Genomic DNA, 24,862 nt, shown 5'->3' on the forward strand with positions numbered 1-24,862 from the left:
AGGTTGCGCAATGCCTCAAAGGGTTGACGCAGAGGGTCCTGGGGCTGACACACGTCAGCAGGAGGCTGACGCAGAGGCGAGAAGGGCAAGCGCTAACCTTTAGAGTCGCCGGAGAGGGTTTCGTGGGACAGGTTTTCTAAATACCTGTTTCCGAATATAGAGGTATTGCTACCGTGTATTTTTCTCTGTCGAGTGAGTCAGTTAGGCACCCAGTTGTACTCAAGGAAATACTGCATAATGATAAACCCTCAAAATAGCTGCACTGGTTTTCCCGCATTGGGTTTTTCCGGGGACATTTGTCCAAAATTAAAGGTGTCACTTGTGTGTTTGTTTTCCTTCAACTGATGATCGTAGATGTTATGACTGTATTGTGTTTATTTCGGTATTTAAATGTTTTAAATAACTTCTTAAGAATTTACAAGTAGAAGAAATAAACCAGCAGAATACATATTAATTTTCTAACGAAAAGCCTTGGAAAATTCAACAGCATCCTTGTTGTACTCAAGAAATCTGCATAATAATAAAACCCTCAGAACTACTGCACCACTTTTCCTGCATTGGATTTTTCCGAGGATGATTGTCCAAAAATAACGGTGTCCCATATGTGTTTGTCTAGTATTTCAGTTGTTGATCTGTATATGAGTTAAGGCCGCATTTGTGTTTATTTTCAGTATTTATATGTATAAATAACTTGTTAATGGAAAAACAAGTAGGTGAAATAAACCAAATAATGCAGTAGGAATTTCTGACGTGTCAGACTTAGAAATTTCAACATGGTATCAGAGGATTGCAGATCACAAGAGGATTGAAGGCACCAACAATATCGGAAATTTGTAGCAGTAGTAGTTGTCCCGAGAGAGAGTTGCTCCTACGCAGAAGGCAACAGAGGAGTGACGCAGATGACATGCGTCATCATTTCAAGCTAGAGAGAGGGCTAGCGCAGAGGCAGAGAGAGGTAGAAAAGGCTCACGAAGAGCCACGTCATCCTACTCAACCCGGTAGGCTTGACGCAGTTGGCCAGAGGAGTGATTCAGCTTTTGTGGGGATTGCGCAGAGCTGAGAGGCTCAGTTTCTTCAGTTGTCGAGGCCTAGGGAGCTGTGGGCAAATTGTGGATTAGGAAGCTGGTGGGGTGTTGTTTTTGTCGGAGCAGAGTAGTACCTAACGAGATAGAACCAAGGTGGAGGGAGTCGTTGCCTTGACGGATTTCTAGCCAAGAAATCCAAATCCGAGTAGCAGTTGCAAAGAGGATTAGAGAGGAGAGATTCATCAGTTGGCGAGAAGATTTCCAGCAGGGAAATTAGGACTTAGAGGGAGATTTCCAGGAGGGAAGTCAAATCTCAGAGGGAGTCCAAAAGAGGAGCGGAGATGGCAATGAACAGACTGAGGGATCAGGACAGGATAGACAGGGCTTCCAACTTTGTTATCTGGAAAGCTAGGATCCTGTCGGTCCTGGATAGACATCGCATCAAGGGCTTCGCCTCGAGAACGTGGATACCCCAGTAGACCCAGTTGATAATGAGAAGTATGAGGATGCAACGGCTAAGGCAAAGTGCATAATCCTTGATGGGGTCAAGGATCATGTCATGCCACATATTGCCTAGAAGAACACAACAAAGGAGCTGTGGGATACTTTGACGACATTTAATCAAGGTACTTCCGTGCAGCGGAAGATGCTATTAGAGAATCAATTGCGGTCGTATCAAATGCAAAAGGGGGAGAGGATAGATCTATACCTCCTCAGATTGTAGGAGATTCGGGACCAACTTCCATAGGGGCCACATCGGATCAGGAGTTCATGTTGAAGACCACCCTAAATGTAGTCTCGAAGGAGTGGGAGACATTTGTCCAAGGCATTTTGGGCAGAGCTATTCTTCCAGGATGGGAAGAGATGTAGGCATCTCTTCCCTAAGAAGAGATCAGACAGTTGACCAAGGCAGGGAGTAGTGGCAAAGGAGGTCGAATCAAGAAAGAGGAGGATGATGCGGCTCTAGCATCTGCGGGACAACATGGCAAGAGGAAGAAGAAGGACATCTCCGAGGTAAAGTGCTTCCATTGTGGGTAGCTGGGTCATTATGCAACCCAGTGTCCCAAGAAGAAGAATAAGGGAGAGGCTTCTGACTCTAAGGCAGCTCCAGCTAAGGCGGAGAAAGAAGTCGAGATGGATGATGACTATGCCATGAGTGCTCGTGCTCCTCGGAGGTATCATCGTATGAACCCATGCACTTGTCCAAAGAAGAATCCTCACTGTGAAATTCAGAAGGAGTCTCCTCCTGCTCTACCTCTGTCATCTCCTCAACGTCACTCAAGCATGAGTGGTTAGGTCCCCAAGGTCCCTTGCAGACAAAACAAAGTCCCTTCCTCCTCATCTCATTTTTGCTCCATGATCCCCCAAGCCTGAGCAACTCCTCCTTGGTCAACTGTCTCCTGAACCACCCAATTTTCTGCTCAACCAACTTCTCGGCTAGTTCATAAGCAGCAGGTGAGACCAACTGTTCTCTCCTTCGAACAGACAACTATTGAGACTGCAACTCCTGGCAAATGGCACCACGACCTCTCATACATGATGACAAGATGGACTGCATGTGTGCTATGACTGTGTTAGAATGATGTTTCCTAATGCTGAAGAAGCAATGGAACATCTGCAAGATAAGAACATCACACTCGAGATCAAACATGACTTCGCAAGTCCTAGTCATGGCCATAATTTCCAAAACTTGAAGCCTCTTCACAAATGTAGGACCTATGGAGTTATCTAAGTCTTGTAAGGTGTCTTCCATCAGCTTGAAGACTCTCCTCATAACATCATCATTGTAGGGAGCTATAGGGGCAGCTAATCTCATCATGTTACAGAGACAAGATGCAACTGGAAGTCTGATCCCTTCACAAGGTTCCTCTAAGAATTTGGGTTGTATGAGAGCACGCATAGCTGGTTTTAGCACCCAAATCAGTTTTCTCCTTCTAACTGGTTCACTTCATAAAGGAGTGCATCTAGTTCATCCAATTTGAAAAGAACTTTCCATGTGACCCTCATGCGCTTTAAATCTATCCCTAGTGCAAGGATTTTTTGTCCCATTTCTTGCCCCTTCTGCAGATCCTTTGATTGTTCTCTCTGAAGAATGGCATAAACCTCTTTTGAGAAAGGTCTGCTGGTCAGTTTCGTTTTTTTATCTATGATGCAGCCCATTGAGGGACTATTGTGTTGGTGCATGAGATGTTTTAAATACTCCATACTATAAGCTTGTGGCAATAGTGGCATACAAGTAATTCAAGATTAACAAGCTAAGGGCTCTCTGCACATGATGTTTATACTCATTCCTACTTCTGCATGTACAATGTAATAGGAAGCAATATTTCAAATAACCCCAAGACAAGAGATTTCTATCTCAACAATACATACTCTGAGTTTAGTATGCCTTTAAAGGAGAAGTTTCATCATATAAGAGAAAGTTGCATAGTTGTACGTGTTTTTCTTTTATTCACTCAAATAAAAATGGTAGTGCTTTGTAATGTTATGGTCTGATTATACACTCAGTGAAAAGGCAATGCTGGTAAATGTATCAGAGAGTGAATCTTTGGCATATCATCTATTTAATTTACTGTAAAATAACACAAAGTGAGCAAGGGATTTTAGAGAACCTGATAGAGCAGCACACTTGATCTGAAGAACAGAGAATGGGAACACTTTGTTGTCAAATCCACCAAAAAAAACAAGCTCATAAATTTAAGAATCGTCTTTGACGAATTCCTGGAACCCCAACCACCTTAATTTTCAGTCGACCAGAAGAAGATATGCCTTCAGTAAATAGCGGAGCCAATACAATCACAAGGCTATTTTCACGTGCACCCTACTCTGTAAGCTGGAACAACTCAAATCTTCAAGCCTCATCGCTCTTGATCTCTGCAATATACTAATTCAATCCTTGCATTCATACTCGCTCCAACAAGTAGTATTTACTATATGCTTGTTACATAAATTGCCATTGTATTCTCATTTACTATGTTCAACAGCACTGCACTAGCTTTCACTGCAGGAGATAATCAAGCTAATGTTTTTGTACAAGTATATTTACTATATGCTTGTTACATAAATTGCCATTGTATTCTCATTTACTATGTTCAACAGCACTGCACTAGCTTTCACTGCAGGAGATAATCAAGCTAATGTTTTTGTTCTTCCCTGTTCACGCTGTCAGCTAATGAACAATCAATGCAAGACGTTTCCTTGTCACGAACCGCCTCATGTTGTTGTCCAAGATATGCCCAGCGACTTGATCCTTTTGGACTTCCAACTCACTCGAGCAACACAGCTTACCAATTGCACAGTGGGGTCAACAATCTCTCTCTATATATATATATAGATATTGCACAAGTTTCTGGTACGCGGGTACTTCCGACACTGGTGGAACAAGTATCCGGCACGGCTAGAAGTTTTGCCAAAATTTACAGGAAACGCCAAGTTGGGAGCGACAATAATATAATATATTAAAATTTAATATATATTAAAAATAAAAATACATTTAATTTATTTCCATCCAAAACTTGCCAATGAAATTCCATCTTATAAAGAAATATGTAAAAGATTGAACTTTGAAACACTGCCAAAAAAATCCAAATATTAATCTATCAACAATCTGTCAATCAGATTCCTTTCGAGCAAAGAAACATGCAGAACTCCCAAACCAGAAAAAAGGTTGTTATTACTCGATTATTAGGTGATTTAATGCAACGTTATATGTTAAGTCACTGGGTCAATTCCTCGCCCTTGATGTAACCTCACCAATATTATATATATATATATATAGATATAAGAAAAAATAAAATATATATTAATAATAATTAAAAAAAATAAAACACTAGAGTTTAAAACCAATGTTATTTTAAAGAGAGTTTGTATAATAAAATTATAAATTTCCAAGTTAATATATATTTTATACTTAAATAAATATGAAAATTGAATTAAAAAAAGTTTTTTTAATAATATTTATATTTCATAATTTCAACTATTTTTTTTCTTTAGTATTCCATCTTTTGTCCATTCAGCTAAGGCGATAATGATGGTTTTTCCAGTGGCCAACAATCTGTCTAAATGCTTTTATATCCATCCACCATCCGTGTATATGAGGAGAATGAATAGCTTTGCAATGACAAAGATCAGAATAGGCCAGACGCCTCATCTTCATTTGGATAGAATGGCATTCCATAAATGGGTTGTTTCTCTTAGTTCCAAACCCATATCAAGATCTAAACCAACAACATACCCTTCCCTTCGCACAGTTCCATGAGTTGCAGTATCTAATACGCCTAAGTTTGCAATTATTCAATGCATTGAAGCTCCCAGCAGTTTTGGAGCATTTCCGACCAGCTCCCAGGAGTGGGGGAGCTTGGGGTATGTGCTCTCCAATGCCTGGGAGCGGTACCTGTGTAACTATGATATATATATATATATATATATATATATATAGTCACAACCAAACTTGGGCCCAATCAACAACTCTGACCACATTCCTGAGGCATTAGACTTGGATTGGATAGTGGACACTATAATACTCCAGGTCCCGCGCTTTAAACATACTGCAAAGTATTGCCCAGATTACACAGTGTCAGACCGAACACACAGGTCTCGCGCACAATATTGCAATCTCTCAAGTATATGATCCATAGGGCAAGCAGCTACATCCATTGTCACCTTTTACACGCAGACTTATGGCTTGGATCGAACTATGCCCCTTGCACAGGTCCCACCAACAACTAATATTTGATTCTTGATATTATCGAGATCACTCTTCAATCCTTATGCAGACCAAAATGGATGCGAGCAGTGTTTGGGTTAATTTCCTCGATCAAATCCTGGTAACGCCAACTGCAGCGGATTTTGTTATGCGTACCCACGTCAAAATTGGCCGGAAACTCTACCAATCACATCAACTATATGTTCAGTCTAGATATATGTAATGCGGCTGATTAAATAAACCATTGCCGAAATTGTGGCTTCACAAGATGAAACTCCACCCAAGACTCCGTAGTTGTAGTTCGGTCCGTGTTCGGTCCGTCTTCAGCCCCATAGGAGCAATTTCAATCTCAGAAACATGCCCAGAATTGAATAGAGCTTGGCCTGATCGAAAGTGAGGGGATTCGATCTCCCAATAAATTAATCTCGGCTCCAGTACATTCATGCCGCTCCAAACATGCAATCTCGGCCTAAAAATGGAACCTTGCCCAGGCTCGTGCCAATCTGAAGCAATAATGCCAATGCTTCTGCCAAATGCTCAATGACCAATTCGGTCCTCTTGATTAGCAATTGAAAATTGAGCTCAGCGCTGGTGAAATAAAATGGACCCTCTCAAAAATTATTTGAACTCGTCCTTTAATTTTCTCCTAAAAACCGCAAAAATAATTAAACATACAGTGATAAATAAACTTTGACCCTGTCAAATAAATAATGTTGCTTGCAAATGGTTCTCGGATGCACCAGAAATTTGTTTCGAGCTCTTTGGCTTGTATATTCGGCTTCAATAAAATTGCCTCACACCGAGTTCGTAACTATTAAATCGGCCCACGATTTAGCTCCCGCTTGGATCAATTGCACAGACTCGGCCTCTCTATGGTGCTTGTGTTGCTTTCTGCCCTCGTTCTGGAGAAACGAATAACCACGGCTCAATTGAATAGTTTTGATACAAAAAATGCTTTCGGCCCCTTCAAAATGTTTTTATGACCTTTCTGAAATAATAGATGTTCATGACTCCCTTTAAAATTTTCGATCCATAAAAATTTAATACAGCCTCTTAAAACAAAAATATTAATTCTAAGCTCTTTAACGACTTTCCACAACTGATTCAATTTGTAAAATGATTATTATGCATCAGACAATTTATTCATGGGGCAACAATTTGTTGAGCATTTTGTCGAATCATAATCGCTGCAACTCCACAGGGTGAACCAAGGCCAAGGCTTTGATACATGTAATGTCCCAAATGAAAAAAATTCAGAACAAACACTTCACATAAAATTACCATTCACTTAACAAAAGATTGCCATGTACAATTAAACAAATAGAACATTGCAATCCCATAACTCAATAAACAGGAAAATTCTTAGCTTTATTATATTAGATAAATAGGGGTTACATGCATATATAACCCAAATAGTTGAGATGAAAAGTTGGCCTCCAAGATAATCTACTGCATCGCTATGCTGGCCCTCCAAAATGAACTGAATTGTACTGCTGAGCTCTCCTGTGAATTCTGGATGAATTCACCAAGGGGAGATGGGTACTCGCCCAATTTCACTATATCACCCGAGGGTTTCCGTCCTAGGGCTACCAATGGAGTAAAGAACCAGGTTTTCAACCTCTCATACAAGAAACAATATCAAATCCAAGTTGTCCTCCAATGGTCTCCTCCTCTTCTTTTATAGATTTGATGGACACCTCTAGAACCTTCTATTTTATTATTATTTTAATCATGGAGCACTTTCCCCTCTTTTATTTCAATTAAATTATTCTTTTTCATGCGGAAAGTTTATTATTATTTTAATCATTGAGCACTTTTCCCTCTTTTATTTCAATTAAAGTATTCTTTTTAATGTGGGGAAAGGGTAAACTAGTCACTATGTCTCCTCAGGTCACTAAAACTCATATCTAACCACATCTCATCCTATAAATCTTCTCGTTCCTCCCAAAATGGCACCTTAAGTGTAATTAATTGAGTCAGACCCAATAATAACTTTTTTTTGGAAAGTTGTCATAATGCACCGGAACAAAAGGCAAACTGTGCGAATGATGGAATATACCAAGCGAATGCCATTGGCTCCCATAGAAGCTCCTCAAAACCCCTCTAAAAGCATCTAGGCCGGCTAATGACACCAACTTGCACCTGTGACCTGTTGTATTCCTCCCGGAATGGCACCTTAAGCGTAATTAATCGAGTCAGGGCCAATAATAACTCTGTTTTTGGAAAGTTGTCGGAATACACCGTAACGGAAGGTAAACTATGCGGATGATGGAATATACCAAGTGAATGCCATTGGCCCCCATAGAAACTCCGCAAAACCCCTCCAAAATCCCCTAGACCAATTAATGACACCAACCTACACCTATGACCTGTCTGCTCCCAGCTCTGAAAGTCCATCCTAACCATATCATAAGGAACACCAGAAAAAGGGACATTACATCTTTCCGTTGAGAATCCAATGGCATATACCTCTGACCCAAACTCAATGATTTGACCTACCAAAAGCCCTTGACAAATTTGGGATACATCCTCAGTTCAGGGAACCCTTGTCGTACTCCTTCTGCAAGTACAACTCCTCCTGAATTCATGCTTCATCTCTTTCTCAATTTTTTCTCTCCCCCATTGACATCAATGGAAAAAAGTTACTCCCCTTGAAAATTTGCTTGCTTCAGGTGGACCTGTTATCTTCTTGTGCTCCCCCTAACGAGAAGCCTTCTTGTAATAGTCTGTCAATGACAATCCTTGTGGACCTTTGGCCTGTATGTGCTTCCCTTGAAGAGAATCCTTCCTTTGTGAACTTGTAATCCTTCAACTGCTTTTCTCCCCCTGAACCTGTTATGAAACTGCCATCTAGTTTAAACTATTTGTCTGTCAATCGTAGACTTGTGCCATATACTACTGCATAGACTCCCTCCTTTACAAACTTCAAGGAGTTAACAAGCCAAATTGTTCAAAATAGTGATTCACCTAACGAGTCATCTTAACTCGATTCCTCACAACTTGTTACGAATCCTGAAGCATGACTCTTGGAACTTTCTTGTTTTGCTACACTTTTTGTTGATCCTATACATGTTCTTCCCGTATTTGTTCATCCTATACCTGTTACCTCTTCCAAACCTTCTTATTCTTGTCATAAATATTCATGATTGATTCCATTTTGTTCCTGTAGTGATGAGCTATGTGTCCATAATTGTGACACTTATAACTAGTGTTGCAAACATCACAATTTAATCACGATGTTTTCAAAAAATCGCGATTTTTTTACTTTGCCGATAAAATCGCCTGATTTTTATGAAGTTTTTTTTCGAAAAAATCGTTGAAAAAATCGCGATTCAATAAGCAAAAATCGTGGACCTCCAGGGCAACGCATTTTAAAAGCGATTTCATGGGTTTTATTTGTCATTTTTAGCAGCAACGAACTTGTTTGAGAGCTGAGGAGGAGAGGAAGGCAACTACTAGGGCAGAGGAGGAGAAAAACTGAAGATTTTAGCATCCCAAGCAAGAGAAATTCGTGTTTGAAATTATAGAGCACACGAGAGTCTACTTCCAACTCCACCGGCATCTACATCTAGAGGGAAAGGGAAAGCTATTGCATTTTCTCACAAGAGGGGCAGAGAAAATCAGTAGTATTAGTTATTTGGTTCATTTCATTGTATATGACATTATGACTTATGATATGAGATACACTATTATATTTTTTGTTGATATTTTGAGGCTGAGTTGGGACTCAGGAGTCAGGACTTACTATTCAGGACATGATTCATTGTTATGTGTGATGTAGCACTAGAAATGATATTACACATCTTATATATTAGTTCTTTTATCATATTTATGTGTCAATGTATCAATTTTATGTTGTAGATTCTTTAGATATTAAAAAATTTGAAAAAAATGAATATTTTTGTATTTTCTGATTTTTTCCCAATTTTTACCAATTTTTACGATTTTTTCCAATTTTTTCCCCTCGCCGATTTAATCCCGATTGCGGATTTCGCAACATTGCTTGTAACATTCCATATCTGGATGGTACCTGCATTCTTGAGCTATGTGTCCACGATTATGACATTTAAAGCATTCAATGTCATCCATAGAAGATGCCATCTGATATCTGTCTCAAGAACCTGCAAACTTATTTCAAGGGTTTTGCAAATAATAGTTGTACCTACCAAAAACTTCACAATCCCTAACTATATGTCCATAGTTAGCACATAAAAAACAATAACCATTAAATAAATGTGTGTACCTGAATGTTTCATTTGGATGTGATGGTCCTTGATAGTTGTACTTGTCAACAACTTTACAATCTGTGGCCATATGTCCATAGTTAGCACACGAAAAATAATAACCATTAAATAAACGAACATACCTGGAGGACTTTTCATTATTCTTTGGAGGCGGTGTTGTAGTCTGTTGTTGTGCTTTGGTCTTGTTCTTTGGAGTTGCAACATTCTTCTTTAGCTTTTCACTTTAATCAGCTTCCTTCTTAGAATCCTGCAAAGTTGTGGAGCTTGTACCTTCATCAACTGGAAATTTACCTGCTTGAATTGCCTTCATTTTTTCTTCTTCATTTGTCTTATTTTGTGAGTGTTCTTTTTGCGATCCCTTGAGTTTGTTGATCTCATCACAGGTTACATCAAGTTCTCCATGCTTTTGAGCAAGGTCTTCCTGAAATCTTTCCTTCAACAATTTCCTTCTTTCTTCTGCTTCTTCAACTTGTAGCTTGATAAGAGAGGCCTTTTCAACTTCTCTGTTGAGTACCTGTATCTATTCCTCTTGCTTCTCAATCTCGATCCTAAGCCTGCTTAGTTCAACTGAAGAGGTTTCCAATTCCTTTTCCTTTTTGTCAACTTCGGATATGTACCTTTGATTAGATTGCTTCCTTTCAACTTTTTCTTTCTACATCTGTTGTTTAAGACTACTAATCTCTGTAAAGGTTGTGTCGAGTTCTTGTCACTTTTGTTGGACTTCTCTCTTTAGGTCTTGTGTCGTTGTATTCTTGACTTCTTCCAATTGAGTTCTAAGACTGCTAATCATCTTCTCAGACTCTTCATTTTCCATGACGAGTTCTTTTGTTGTCTTCAAATCTGCTTCCAAAAGTGTTGTCTTCTCCTTTCGACCTTTGAGTTCCTTTATCACCTTGATCACTTGATTTTGAAACTCTGTCTTACTCATTTCTCCAATTTCTTCATCATAATAAGGAGGATCTGAATTTTCAATAACATCTTGACCTGATTGCTTTGTTGAATATAGATTATTGAGCTTTTCCCAAATATCTTTAGCTGTTGAACATTGACCAACTTTTGCTTTCACAGAGTTTGGCAAAACATTCAAAATTACATTCATGGCCTTTGAATTTTACCTTTTAGCTTCGTCAATAGATGTCTCCAAAAACCACTGATTCCCATACTCCATGCGCCTGCAAATGTACTTCCATCCTGGATTCCCATATCCACTAATTATCTGCATCAAAATCAAGGGTTGGTACACAATACTCACTTTCTTTAGATTTTGTTGTACCTATGCCTTCCTTTAAAGTCCCTGCACCCTTCTTCTTTGACTTTCCTATCTCTATTCTCTAAAAACTACCTTACAACGGTTCAGTTGTTACTGAAGGAACCAAGCTCTGATACCAATTGTTGGAAATACTGAGAGTGGAGTGAATCAGTTTTTCCTAGCAATTAGCATGTTTTAATAATTAATAAATAATAACTAACCGTTTCCAGAGCATTAGTTATTCTTTAGTTATTATTAATGTTCTTCTTCAACAATTATAAACAATAATCAACAGTACACAACACCATACAACAATGCAAGAAGATAAAACAATAGACACAAAGATTTTAACATAGAAAACTCCCTCTGGGTCAAAAACCACCAAACGCTTCTCTAGTAATTGTCTTCTTCTCTCTTTAAAAGAAATATTAATTACATCGAGTTTTCAACTACCACTGTGGGATATGTCAACCCCGTACATCGTAAGCCACAACTTGTAGGATGCTACTAAATCCTAATATCTTGTTGGAACCAAAAGGATGCCCCAACACCCTATAGATCAAGCCACAACTTTATGAATGCGGCAACACTCTGTTTACCTGTTGTTGGCGGAAAGGATGCTTCGCTGCACTATTAGTTTATCAGCCATAACTAAATGGACGCCACAACACACTATGCAAGCCACAACTTACCCTAGCACCACCCTACTGCCTTGAAGTGTTCTCAGGCCACAATCTGAAGGTGACTACAATCACCCAAAAGAGTTAGTAGATCACGTTTCACAATTTTCACACTAGATCCCCTAGTGCTCTGAACCAATACAAGAAAACAGTAATGAAGATATTGTGTATCCTGTCAAGTCTTGATAGCTAGTGGCCACTGACCACTGAACAATCTTGCTCAAGCTGATCACTGCAAATCAACTGCTCATCAGTGTCACCGCTATCTCTGACAACTGCACATCACTATTACTGCTCAACTGCACATCACTGTTGTTGTTCAACTGTGCTACTCAATGTTGCACACATCGCGATCGGGATTTAATCGGCGCCGGGAAAAAATCGGAAAAATCGTTAAAATCGGGAAAAAATCGGGAAAAAATCGGAAAAAATCGTTTGGCACAAAAATATTCATTTTTTTTCATTTTTTTTCATTTTTTTTCAATTTTTTTAATATCTAAACCATCTACAACATAAAATAAATACATTGACACATAAATATGATAAAAAAACTAATATATAAGATGTTCAATATCATTTCTAGCGCTAAAATCACACATAACATTGAATCATGTCCTGAATAGTAAGTCCTGAGTCCCAAGTCCAACTCAGCCTCAAAATATCAACAAAAAATATGATAATGTATCTCATCATGTCATAATGTCATATACAATAAAATGAAAGTCTAATCCTATTGATTTCCTCTGCCCCTCTTGCGAGAATATGGCACAGCTTTCTCTTTCCCTCTAGATGTAGAAGCTGGTGCCTGTGGTGGTGGAAATGGCAGTGGAGTCTGACGTGCTCTAGAAGCTGAAGAACTAGTAGTAGCAGCTACAAGAGGCTGAGGTGGACGGAGACCACGTCCTCTACTGGTGGTAGTGGTAGCCCGGGTAGCCCGGGTAGGCGGTGTCACCTCCTCCTCCTGCTCCTCCAACTCCTCCTCCTCCTGCTCCTGCTCCTCCTCCTCCTCCTCCTCCTCCCTCCCCCTCCTCCTCCCCCTCATCCTGCACTAACCAATCCTCAGTGGGATCCATGAGAGGCCTCTCGGTCTCAACCCTCCATTCAGCAGTGGTGTCAATCCCATCCAATGAGATGGCTTCCGTATCAGGTGTCTTCTCTAGTTGTTTCACCCACAATCGAAGATTGTAGTAGACATAGACCATGTCATTAAGTCTATGGGACTCCAACCTGTACAAAGTTCATGAAATAATAAATTAATAATTAATATTATAAAAAAAATATTGTTTAAAACTTAATGAATTCAAAAATTTATTTGGAAATTTGCAATATTTTAAATGTTTAAGTGTTAACCTATTGCGCTTCTTGTTGTGTATTTTTTCAAATACACTCCAATTGCGCTCACATCCCGAGGAGCTGCATGTTTGGCTGAGGATGCGCACGGCAAGATTTTGCAAAAGGGGTACTCTGCCACCATACATCTTCCACCATGCGTCTACAACAAAATTACAAAGAAAATTTAAATAAACATAAGAAAAAAATGGAATTTGAAGAAACAATGAAATTTGAAACAAAGTTACAAAGTACATACTACAAACTAAAAAATACCTGGGATTTTAACCGTCCTATCATTGATAGCCATCTCAAAGCCAAATGTGCCACCTGACAACTTATATTGCTCAATTTGTCTAGAGACCTCCATACGTTCTTCTGGAGTTTTCACCATCTTCTGGACACAGGTTAATAATCCTTCCACGACCTCAACATCAAAATTAAACCCACATGCATAAGAAAATGCAGGGTTCAGGAAAAGGCCAGCAGCATGAATGGGACGATGGAGTGTGTTGTTCCATCGCTCATCAATGACCTTCCATAGAAGGAGTTGTCTCTGGAACCCATCATCTCCCTTGTCATCATAGTAGGACCGAATGGCTTCTTTGGCCCTATCCATGGCTTCATACAAATAGCCCATTGCGGGCTTCTCACCATCTACCAACCGAAGAACCTTTACCAAAGGTTCTGTGACAGCGCACACCTCCTGCACTCCCGCCCAGAAGTCTTCTTGGTATGAAACAAGTCTGCAGACGGCCTCTCCTTCTGGTTTGCGGCTCATTGGCGAAGAACGCCACTCCTCTGAAACAAACATTCTCTTCAAATCCCACATAGAATTCAAGAGGGATTGAAGAGATATGAAACTCGTCGCAAACCGTGTAATGGCGGGGCGCACCAACTCTTTGTTGTTGGTGCATTTTCTCATCAAGCTAAGCACAGATGTGTGATTGTAAATAAATTTTGTGATGGTTTTTGATGAGTCAACAGCCTCTTTGACAAAGGGAATTTTCCCTATGTCCTCTAACATCAAATCAATACAATGGGCAGCACAAGGTGTCCAAAATAAAGTAGGATGCCTGTCCATAAGCAATCTACCAGCAGCAACATAATTTGCAGCGTTGTCCGTTATGACTTGGACAACATTTTCTGCACCCACCTCCAAAATAAACACATCCAGCAAATCACATAAATTTTTTGCATCTTTGATTTGATGAGTTGCATCAACAGATTTGATAAACATAGTCCCCAAGGGACAACTAACCAAGAAGTTTATAAGGGTTCTCCCCTTTTGGTCAGTCCAACCATCTGACATAACAGTGCATCCTGTTTGTGCCCATGATGCCCTAAAATCCTCCAATCTTTGGGTGCAGTCACGCTTTTCATCTTGAAGAAGCCGGCCTCTGAAATCATGAAGAGAAGGGAGTTTGTACCCCGGGCCAACACTGGCAACAGCATCAAGAGTAGGTTGGAAAAATGGATTATTCCTTATAATGCTGAAAGGAATATCACTCCAGAGGAGAAATTTTGTCATCAACTTGTCAGCTTTTTCTTTTTCAGTTCTTTTCATCATTGAACCGATAGTTGGTTGTGAACCAGGTGTGGTTCGAGGAACAAAATATGATGATGCAGCAAACGGATTGACTGACGCTGCAGTAGAACCTGTGCCACTTGGCCCACTTCCTTCAACTGACCTTCTTAGTTGCCTTTTGAGTTCTTCTTTGGCGTCTCTAGTGTGCTCTAATTCTCCCAATGCTCTCATGGCTTTTTGGATAATTTCAGCATTTGTCTTTAGACAGGGCCCCACATCACGTCCAGGGATTTGTGCAAGGTGGAACTTCAACCTGTACACCCCCCCGAATATTTCCTTTCCACACAACTTGCAAATCAAGTTTTGTCTATCATTCGGAGTTTTAGGGTCACCATATTCCCAGAAAGGATCCAATTTCCTTGGCATGTTTGTTTTTGAATTTTGAATTTGCAAACCTATGGAAAAATAAGGATTAGGAAATAGGAATTTAGGATTACATAAATGATAATAGTAAATAGTAAATACAAATTACAATTTAGCATTTGCAAAATTACAAGCTAATTATTTCCAAAATCCCAATTTCTAAACCCAAAAAACAATGAAAAATAAAAAAAAAAACAATGTTTAAAGAAAATGAGAAAATAAAAAACAAAAATTGGTTCTCATAGTCATAACAAATAACCCATCCCAAATCAATGAAAATTTCCAAAAATTCTTTAAAAACAATGAAAAACAAAGTTTTTAGAGAACCAAAACAAAAAAAATTAATCTACATACCTGGTTTATGGACAAATTCGCGATCTTGGCTTGGATTCCTCCTAAAATCGGCTCCCACAAGCGACGGCAACCCTCTCCCTCCCTTCTTCTCCTTCTCCTCCTTCTCCTCCGCGGCGGACTGCTGAATGAATAAAATAAAAATCGAATTTCCATATAAAACGCCCGCTGCCCCCGTGCCCGGCGATTTTTTCCTTAAAAATCGCGATTTTTTCGAAAAAATCGCGATTTTTTAAAAAATCGCGATTTTTTCGATAAAAATCGTTAAAAAAAATTTCCGCCGATTTTTTGGATAAAAATCGCGATTCGAATCGTCATTTTGAAAAAATCGCGATTTTCCGATTTTATCGCGATTAAATCGCGATGTGTGCAACACTGCTACTCACATAAACAGATAAGCATTCATAAGCTCACAAACTGGCTACCAAACATCATTGAACCAATTACCCTGTACTGCTGCAAATGCTGAACCTGAATGTTTGATAATGGCATACGCCAAGATGCCTCAGGTCATCCCTGTGACCTACCAATGTTGTCAAGCTCCTCCCATGGAGAGCTACCAGCATGTATTTTCACTATCGATCACTTCTCAAACACTACTATCCAATTTCACGTCAATAAAATGTTCAACAAGATTATGTTGTTCCCAAGGATCAGCTGCCCTGTAAGGTCATGGTTATGTCATTTACTATTATGTAACCTCTAGGTCATTAATATAAAACATCTAGAACAGATTGACAATCACAAGTTTTAGTCATAGTCAAGGTGTCAATTCACTGTCAAGTTTTTTATTATAATATCAATGAGCTGTAGCTATGACAGATCATTGTCAAGTCAGACTATGTAATGCTTGTCTATATTAAAAATGTATGGTCACTGTTAGGTATCTATATGTCAAATCATCACTATCTAACTACTACAGAGTGAAGAAACTCCTATACACATGCTGCTACTAACCTGAAGTCAATGTTAATAAATCAATTCAATGTGTCAAGATACTTATCTATTTGTTGCACTCTTAAGAGACTTCTTGTACAATTACTTTATAAGATCAATGTTCTAAGTCTCCAACTCAAGTCATCGTCAATGTATGCAGTCAAAGTACTTAATCAAGTTAAAGCATCAATACATCATGTCACTACATTAATCATATCATTCCAATGTGATTGCATGTGCTCAGAGGACCGTTCAGGTGACTAAATAGATCACTGTCATATAGTGTCACAGTCAAGTCTAACTATGGTTAACTGCAACACATGCATAAGTCATTGTTATCTCACTTCATGTTTCCATGCTTTTGTAGGTTAAGTTTGTCAAGTTTCTATGTCATGTTAAGGCATGCAAGGTCACATAAGGTAAGTATTTGTCACTGTACTAGAATTGCAATGAGAAGTTTATCAACAAGATGCACACTGGTTATTTTAACAAGATTTGAAGTCAATGATTGGCTTAGTGCATGATATTGATACTCAAACAATGAACCCCTTACAACCACTGCCTTATGGTGATAAACAATGTCATATATTGACAACTGTAGGATGATAAGAGGATACAATGTTTCACTGTGATATCGTTTCTTGTTATCACTTAAAGTATTTGTTACATCACATCTAAAATTCATTTATGTCATCATATCAGCAAATGTAGTTGCCAAGAGTTGCAATATCACTGTTACATGATACTGTATTATGCCCTAACCAGTCACTAGAAAGACCAAGGGACAGAACTAAAGTATGGACCTAACAGACCTTACGTCCAACCCTAAACTTGAGCCCTAAACAAACTTGACACAAGCCCAAAACGGACCTAATACAAATATGGATCAAGCCTAAAGATTGACTTATGAGTTATGACATACTTACAAACACCATAGAAGGTTGACCATATACCATAGGTCTGAAAATCACACGTCATATTTTTATATATTTAGGTCTGAGATTGAAGGATAACATAGGTTTGAATTTAATGAAGACCGAGAGATCTGTACATAAGGGAAAGAAGAAAACCTACCTAGGAGAGCCGCAGTCCTTATCCAAGGATTCTCTGCCCAAATGAATTCCCAACAAAACCACCAATCAAAACAGAATAGAACAGAAAGTTGCCTCAGAGGTCGAATTATTTTCCTCAGAGCTTCCATGACCAGGTCGAAATATTTCAGTAGTTCACCACCAAAAATTTCAGAGAAATGTTTGTGAAGAATGTTTGTTGTATTGGAGGTTAGGATAAGTCCTTTTTATAGAATTAGATTAGGCTAGTTAGGAGAAACACGTTAGGATCAAACTTTTTCCTAAGCAAGGTATTAGGTTTGCTTTAATAGTGTTTTGGAGAGGGCTTCATTATGTGAACGTTGGAGGAATTTTAGAGACTTAAACACTATTAATTACCGATTATTGAAATACAATAATTTATTAATTCTTTTAGGCCCTAAGTTAAAAGGAATCAGCTGGCCTTATGGTAAGGAATTAGGCTTCTAATTAAGGATGAATGCCATTTGTGGATGCCATATACTTGCCATATGCATTTCTCATGGTTAAATCTTCATCTATTTGAATATTTTCCTTGGTGGTCTGCATTCTCTGCAGTGAAATATCTTCTATCAGATAGACTTATTATTTTTTTTAACTACTAACCTTCAGCATTTGAGTCTTTATAGGCACTGGTCTTTCCAAGGATCTTGGTGAAGTTATGTTGGGTAGGGATACCCCCCATACCTCTCGTGGTGTTATAGGAGTTAACCAAAAGTGAGAGGAGAGAGTGTTAAGGTGACAGCGGGTACATCTCCTGTATGCTTACCGTCTAGTATCTTGGCTGGACCTTGCCAGGTCTGCTAATTTGAGCCATAACATCCCCTATTATCATGTATGTTTCAGTGCAACTTAGCTGCAGTATGAATGTGAAACATCATGATCATATACCTTCACTCATTCTTCAGTGTCATCGAGATTCTATCATAATTGTTGATCATATAAAAACTATCTATTTGTTTGTATACAAGCATGAGCAGAGCTATAGAGGAGAGCACTCATGATTGAAGTGCAAATTAGATAACAATCAATGACATATAACCCTATACAAAGAATGACTACACAAAAATCAAGGACTAGGATGAACTTTCCCCCACCATCAGCACTGACTAAAACCTAAAGATTCACTTATGCAAATGGATGCCCATGGATGATGATGCTCAACTTAGGTTTCAACTCCTGAATGGAATAATTCTTTTTATCTGGGCTTCGAGGACTAATCATTTTGAAGGGGGAGGGAAGCGACAAACATAAATAGATAGAAGTATAGTAATAAATTATTATTAATAAAATAATAATAAAAACATATTATTATTATTATAATGAAGCAACTTGGGTCACACCCTTTCATCTTACGTCTGTCGATGTATATTTATACACTATCACGAGGGCCATTGTAAAGCACCTACCTATTATTCAATCAATTTTACATTTGCAGATATATTCTGAGTTATTCATAAAAGCACAATGGTACTTATTGCAACCAAACGGCCTTCAATTTCTAAATTTTTGTTATTTATGTAATTTTTTTGAAAAATAGTGGATGAGCCAACACAATGGTAAACCAATATCAAATAAAGTTAATATGGACATGTAATCCCTTGTCATAATAGATTTAAGCTGCAAAAATGAAAAAGAAAGAAGCTTAGCTATGGATCCCTATAACACACAAAATGCACAAGAGAATCCGTATAGTAGTAGCCAGCAAAAAGAAATGAATGACTGTAGGGATATCAGATTCGAGCTTGAATGTTCTTAGTTTTCATATTAATTTTATCACTTTCCATCAGTATAAAAGATGCCTGCATGGAAGGATTTATGAACATAACCGGTAAATTCATATCATCCATCACAAAGCAGATATCTTGGTCTTGGAGGAGATTCTTCAGGAGAATGATCCCTTTAGTTTTTGAAAGTGAATTTAAGATGGATTTATCATTTCACCAATTCTTGATAGTTCAATATTTGTACTCATTAAGCATCTAGCAAAGCAAATCATTTCCAAATCATTTCTAAATGCAGTAACTTCATTGCTGTGTAGCTGCAGCAAAAGATGTTTTATGAATATGAAATAGCTGTATGGCTGCGGCCAAAGATGTTTTATGAATATGAATTATCAATTATGTGACGCGGTACTGATTTAAATCGATTTACCACTATGCACTTTGAATTGGTGAATATTAGATGCATCGTTTTGAAATTTGAAGCTCAAGTACAAATGGTTGTGATTTTCATACAACTTTGGAAACAAATAAAAAACACCTTAGAAGAATCAAGAAAACTCTCACCCAGGAAGTTGTCCAGCATGTTCTGCAGTTGGCATCTGCTTCCCATGGCTCAGACAATGAAGAGGCCTCGCAGAAAGCAAGGCTGGCTCAGAAACTGGTAAAGGCCTCTCAGTACGCATTGGACCAGGGGTCATCGACATCATTCGTGTATCCCAGACCAAGGTTGCATTGGCTGTGCTGGAAGCATGAAAGTATGTCCCACAATTGCTGAAAGAAACAGACGTAACCTGATAAAAATAACAAAAAATGTGAGATACAAGTCATCACTTCACCATATTATAGAAATAAATGGTTTTGAAGGTACCAAACTACGGAAACAATTTATGCAAGTTAGTGTTATTGAATTAAAAAGAACAAATGAAAAGCCCTATATGCTTTTTCTTTTGGTGGATTTTGAAAAACAATACCAATAATTAATTTCTAGCCATGTTTGCATGCAAAAGCAGTGTTGCAAAAATTGCGATATACTCGCGATAATATCGAAAAATCACAGTTTTTTGAAAATGGCAATATTATCGCCCGATTATTATGTGAATTTTTTTTCCCGCAAAATAATCGCGATAACTTGAAATTATCGCGATTATTACAAAAAAATATTGATTTTTTTTTTTTTTTGGCTGATTTTTTGATGAGGAGGTGACACAACCTACCCAGGCTACCCCTGTCACTAGTAGAGGACATGGTCTACCTCCTGCAGCTCCTAGTTCTTCAGCTTTTAGAGCACAGCAGAGTCCACCACCAACTCCACCGGCATCTACATCTAGAGGGAAAGCTATTGCATTTTCTCGCAAGAGGGGCAGAAGAAATTAGTGGGTATTAGTTATTTGGTTCATTTCATTGTATATGACATCATGACTCATGATATGAGATACATTAGTATATTTTTTGTTGATATTTTGAGGCTGAGTTGGGACTCAGGGGTCAGGACTAACTATTCAGGACATGATTCATTGTTATGTGTGATGTAGCACTAGAAATGATATTACACATCTTATATATTGGTTCTTTTATCATATTTATGTGTCAATGTATTTATTTTATGTTGTAGATGCTTTAGATATTAAAAAAATGAATATTTTTGTTTTTTACGATTTTTTATTATTTCCCGATTTTTTCGCTCGCCAATATTATCCCAATAACGATTACTGCAACATTGTGCAAAAGACACTACAAAATTTGAATATCTATATCTATATATATATATATATATATATATAGCACGACTCATACTCGTATAAGACTCGTCTAGCTATTGACTCAACGACCCATATAAGACTCAGCGAAATACAAAAAAAAAACTTTAAAAAAATACGATCTCCAAAAAAAATAAAAAAAATACAAATTTTGAGTGGGTCCACGGGTCTTATGAGGGTCACATACAGTTCTTCACGAGTTCAATATGAGTAGACAATTTCTATGAGGGTTTGAACGAGAACGAGTAGAGACCGCAGGTCCTATGCGAGTGACCCGTCTCCATAGTTTTAAAAACCGCTCAGAAAAACCGGTAACCGGTCAAACCGGCTGGTTAGCTAGCTGGCCGGTCCGAACCGGCCTAAAAACCCGGTCAGACCCTTCATTTGCCCGATTTTTGGCCCTAACCGGTGAAAACCGGCCGGTTTAGGACAAAACCGGCCGGTTTGTTACAAACCGGCCGGTTTTGTCCTAAACCGGCCGGTTTTAAGCACAACCACCATAAAGTTAAAAAAACATGTTTTTTACTGTGTTTGAGGGGTTTTGGGGGGGGACTAAGGGTGTTTCAACCCTAACAATGTTGGCAATTAATGGTAATGTTAAATTCTTAAAGTAAAAGTGACATTTCCTTTAATTTTCATTTTCATCCTTTTACTTAAATTTTTAACATTACCATGAAATGACTCAGGATGTTTGAGAGTGGTTTCGACCTCATTGGATTTCATATGGAGAAACTAGAATTTTAGATTTCACTCAAAATTCAGCAGACTTAATGGTTTTCAGGATTTCATGGTTTGGGGGTAAACAATAAATGCAATTAGAGCTCCAAATGATAATAAAAACTCCTGATCTAGATCCCATTGTGTTGGACGATATTGATCCAACATCAGAATGGGTGGAGGACACTGAAGAACCTGTGTTTGAGGCTGATTTTGATATCGACATGGCTTTGGCGGGGGATGAAGCAGATTATGTGGTGGCATCAGAACCAAGATCAATAGCGGCATCAAGGAAAGGCAAGGAACCAATGGAAGGCACTAGTCATGCAGGTCGACAAACTCGTGCTTCCATTAGGTCCACTTCTATTGTCATTGGTGGCATTGATACCGAGGTTGCAGATCAGGCTGAGGCATCCTCAGAGTCTGAACCAGATGATGTCTATGTAGCTCCTGATGATGATCTTGTGTCTACTACTAGTAGTGGTAATAAACTTGATGATTGATCATGTGTATACTGTAGACTTGTAGTAGGCCAATGGCCTCATAGCTTGCAACAATGTTTTTGGACTTTATAGGCCATTTAGAGCCTCATTTGTTATGTATTTTGCTATTTTGTTGATGATATGTATTGCACTCGGTGCCATTTTGATGTATTCACCTTTACATGGTATATAAATGAGCAAACTTTGCATATTTTGTCTCTATTGGCTTGGAATCATGGTTTTACATTTTAACAATAGTTTTGTTTCATTAAAAATTAATTATTTAATGTATTTTTTTAAAACCGGTTCGTTTAGACCAAACCAGTGCCGGTTAGACCGGTTCCGGTCGGTAAACCGGTTCATTAGGTGGACCGGTCCGGTCACCGGTTCCGGTTTTAAAAACATTGCCCGTCTCGCTATAGAACCCGTGTCAAGACCCGCGTATTAGAATATTCCTATTCCTATTTAGTATTTAATACTCATTCTTTTAGCTGTTGCTACTTTTATTTGTTTAAGCAGTTTCTTAGATGAAACTGAGTGTTTCCATATTCTACATAGAAACTTGATGTTTCTATTATTGTAAATATCTCTGTATTATCATTGAGCTGCTTGCTCATTCTGAATTAATTGATTCGACATTCTTTTATGGTATCAGAGCCAGAAAAAGAGATTTCTTGAACAGTTATTCTCTCTGCATCCTAATCTCTTGAGTTCTTTCTTTTTCCTTTCTAAGGTCGAGCCCTCTGTAAGCCAGGTAGCCTTCACTGAGTCTTAGCCTCGGCTTTGCTCACTGTGATAAAAGCTTACAGTCGTCTATCTCGATACGGAAATGGATTCTTCTTCTGCATTTCTGAGGAATTAGAAATTGAAGAAACTCTTGGATCTGGTTTAGAAATTTAGCCTTCCCTTGCTGGTGTACCGATTCTGTTTGGATAATCGCAGTCGGTTCTTCCTGCGTCTCTGTCGTGTTCTCATAGAGCGGCAATTTCTCTACTGCTCCGTAGTCAGAAAAGAAGAGATTAGGCCTCAGAATCGACACTTTCAAAGCAGACACGAGTAAGGACAATCCCGTAGATATAGTCTAAGACGACTCTGTGGCTTCTTCTTCAAGAATTGCAGAGCATTTTACCTTCAATTGAATTGAAACCCTACCTGGATCAGCCGCAAATATTTCATTGCATCAAACTCGGGGAAGTTGAGGTAAATAGCTAAAGAAGTGTCAACGGATTACTATTGCTATGCGAAGTAAGGGAGCTGCCGTGTAAATCATCGGGGGACACGACGCTGCCGTGGAGTTTACCTGTGACCGCAGTCCGTCACGGAACGTAGCAAAGACAGCGACGGCTCACGTATACAAAACGACGGCTCACGTGGTCTGCCGTGTAAATCACGGGGACACGACGCTGCCGTGGAGTTTACCTGTGACCGCAGTCCGTCGCGGAACGTAGCAAAGACAGCGACGGCTCACGTATACAAAACGACGGCTCACGTGGTTTTTTTTTAGTCCACGTATTGTTGAATGCTGACGCGTCTTGCAACAGAAACTTTCCGACGTCGATGCATTTCTCCCGCACTCTTTCTGCCGACAGAATGACATGCCTTGCGAAATCTGAATAAAGAGAACCAGATATACGCATTTTTACATTTATCGAAAGGAATTCAATGTTTTGACAGCATATTCTGCCACAAAAAGGACTGCAGCGTCAGCATATACAGCAGCGTCAGAGGACTGCAGAGACCGTTCAAAGGTTCGAATATAACCTGTACCTGATCGCTTCTGACTTTTGTATTGTCTTTGGGAAAATGGCCACGCTCACCAATCTGATGTTAGAAGGAAATCAACGCTTTAATGGCAACAACTATAACATTTGGAAACAAAGAATGTTGACCATTTTTGAATACAGGCGCCTTGATCAGCTCATTTTGGGCAAAGAGCTTCGTCCCGGTACAGCCGGTACCGATCAAGAAAAATTTGATGATCGAAATCGAGAGGCTGTTATGCTTCTCAAGCTCTCTGTCGCTGATGATCAGTTACCACAGATTCCGTCTGGCAAGACAGCTGCCGAGATCTGGCAACAGTTGAAAGAACTGCACGAGACATCTGACAAAAGCAGAGCTTTTTTTCTCAAAAATCAGTTGTTCTCCATCATGATGGACGAACATATGTCTTTACAGGAACATCTCAACAAAATTAAAGACATTCGAGATCAGCTCGAATCCATTGGTCGGACCATGGAGGAAGAAGATATGGTAGTCATTACTTTGAAAAGTCTACCGAAATCTTATGAACACTTCATAGAAACACTCAACATTACCACCACAAATGTTGATCTGAAGTTTCCAGAGTTATGCACCAAACTTCTGCAGCAGGATCGGTGGAAACAGCAGTTTGGTAGTGGTGCTTCATCAGTGTCCTCAGAAAATGCATTTGCTGCAAAATATCAGTCCTCTCAGTCCTTTCAGCAAAAAGGCTCTTCTCAGCCTTTTGATCCTGCTAGGAAGAAAAGTGTGCAGTGTAATTACTGTCACAGGTTCGGTCACATGAAGAAAGATTGCCGACAGAGGATTGCTTCTGAACAGAAGAAACAGGGAGGGCCCCATCAGACAGCAAATGTTGCAGAACA

At 38.9% G+C, this 24,862-nt stretch overlaps 2 protein-coding genes across 4 annotated transcripts in view; both read right to left on the minus strand.

Annotated features, from left to right (window-relative positions):
* LOC149264212 (ribonucleoside-diphosphate reductase subunit beta) overlaps nt 1–24,862 on the minus strand; it is a 363,007-nt gene that overhangs the window by 25,326 nt on the left and 312,819 nt on the right. For 2 of the 3 annotated variants that reach the window (XM_089427652.1, XM_089427649.1), the window contains exon 17: nt 19,847–20,073. In XM_089427652.1, coding sequence (XP_089283778.1) covers nt 19,847–20,073 — 227 coding nt within the window. Of the gene's footprint in view, nt 1–19,846; nt 20,074–24,862 lie in introns of those variants that run through there. The other variant, XM_089427655.1, reaches the window with a different exon arrangement.
* Nucleotides 11,947–14,364, minus strand: LOC149264213 (uncharacterized). Its single transcript, XM_089369371.1, has 4 exons — nt 13,509–14,364; nt 13,254–13,395; nt 12,878–13,130; nt 11,947–12,033 (listed from the first exon to the last, which is right to left on the minus strand). The coding sequence occupies exons 1-4, from the start codon at nt 14,314–14,316 to the stop codon at nt 11,947–11,949; spliced, it is 1,290 nt and encodes a 429-aa protein (XP_089225497.1). The 5' UTR covers nt 14,317–14,364.

Source organism: Pinus tabuliformis, chromosome 6 (genome assembly GCF_031772625.1).
Source record: "Pinus tabuliformis cultivar Carrire ecotype Pingquan chromosome 6, CPIR1, whole genome shotgun sequence".
In the NCBI taxonomy this organism is placed as follows: Eukaryota; Viridiplantae; Streptophyta; class Pinopsida; order Pinales; family Pinaceae; genus Pinus; species Pinus tabuliformis.

What these genes read in the sequence shown, in the direction of transcription:
- LOC149264213 (XM_089369371.1), bottom strand. Translation starts at nt 14,316, where the DNA reads ATGGACAGGCATCCTACTTTATTTTGGACACCTTGTGCTGCCCATTGT. An exon ending in TAGGACGGTTAAAATCCCAG is followed by an intron (nt 13,396 to 13,508) that starts GTATTTTTTAGT and finishes ATTTTGTTGTAG; the next exon opens with ACGCATGGTGGAAGATGTAT. An exon ending in CACAACAAGAAGCGCAATAG is followed by an intron (nt 13,131 to 13,253) that starts GTTAACACTTAA and finishes AACTTTGTACAG; the next exon opens with GTTGGAGTCCCATAGACTTA.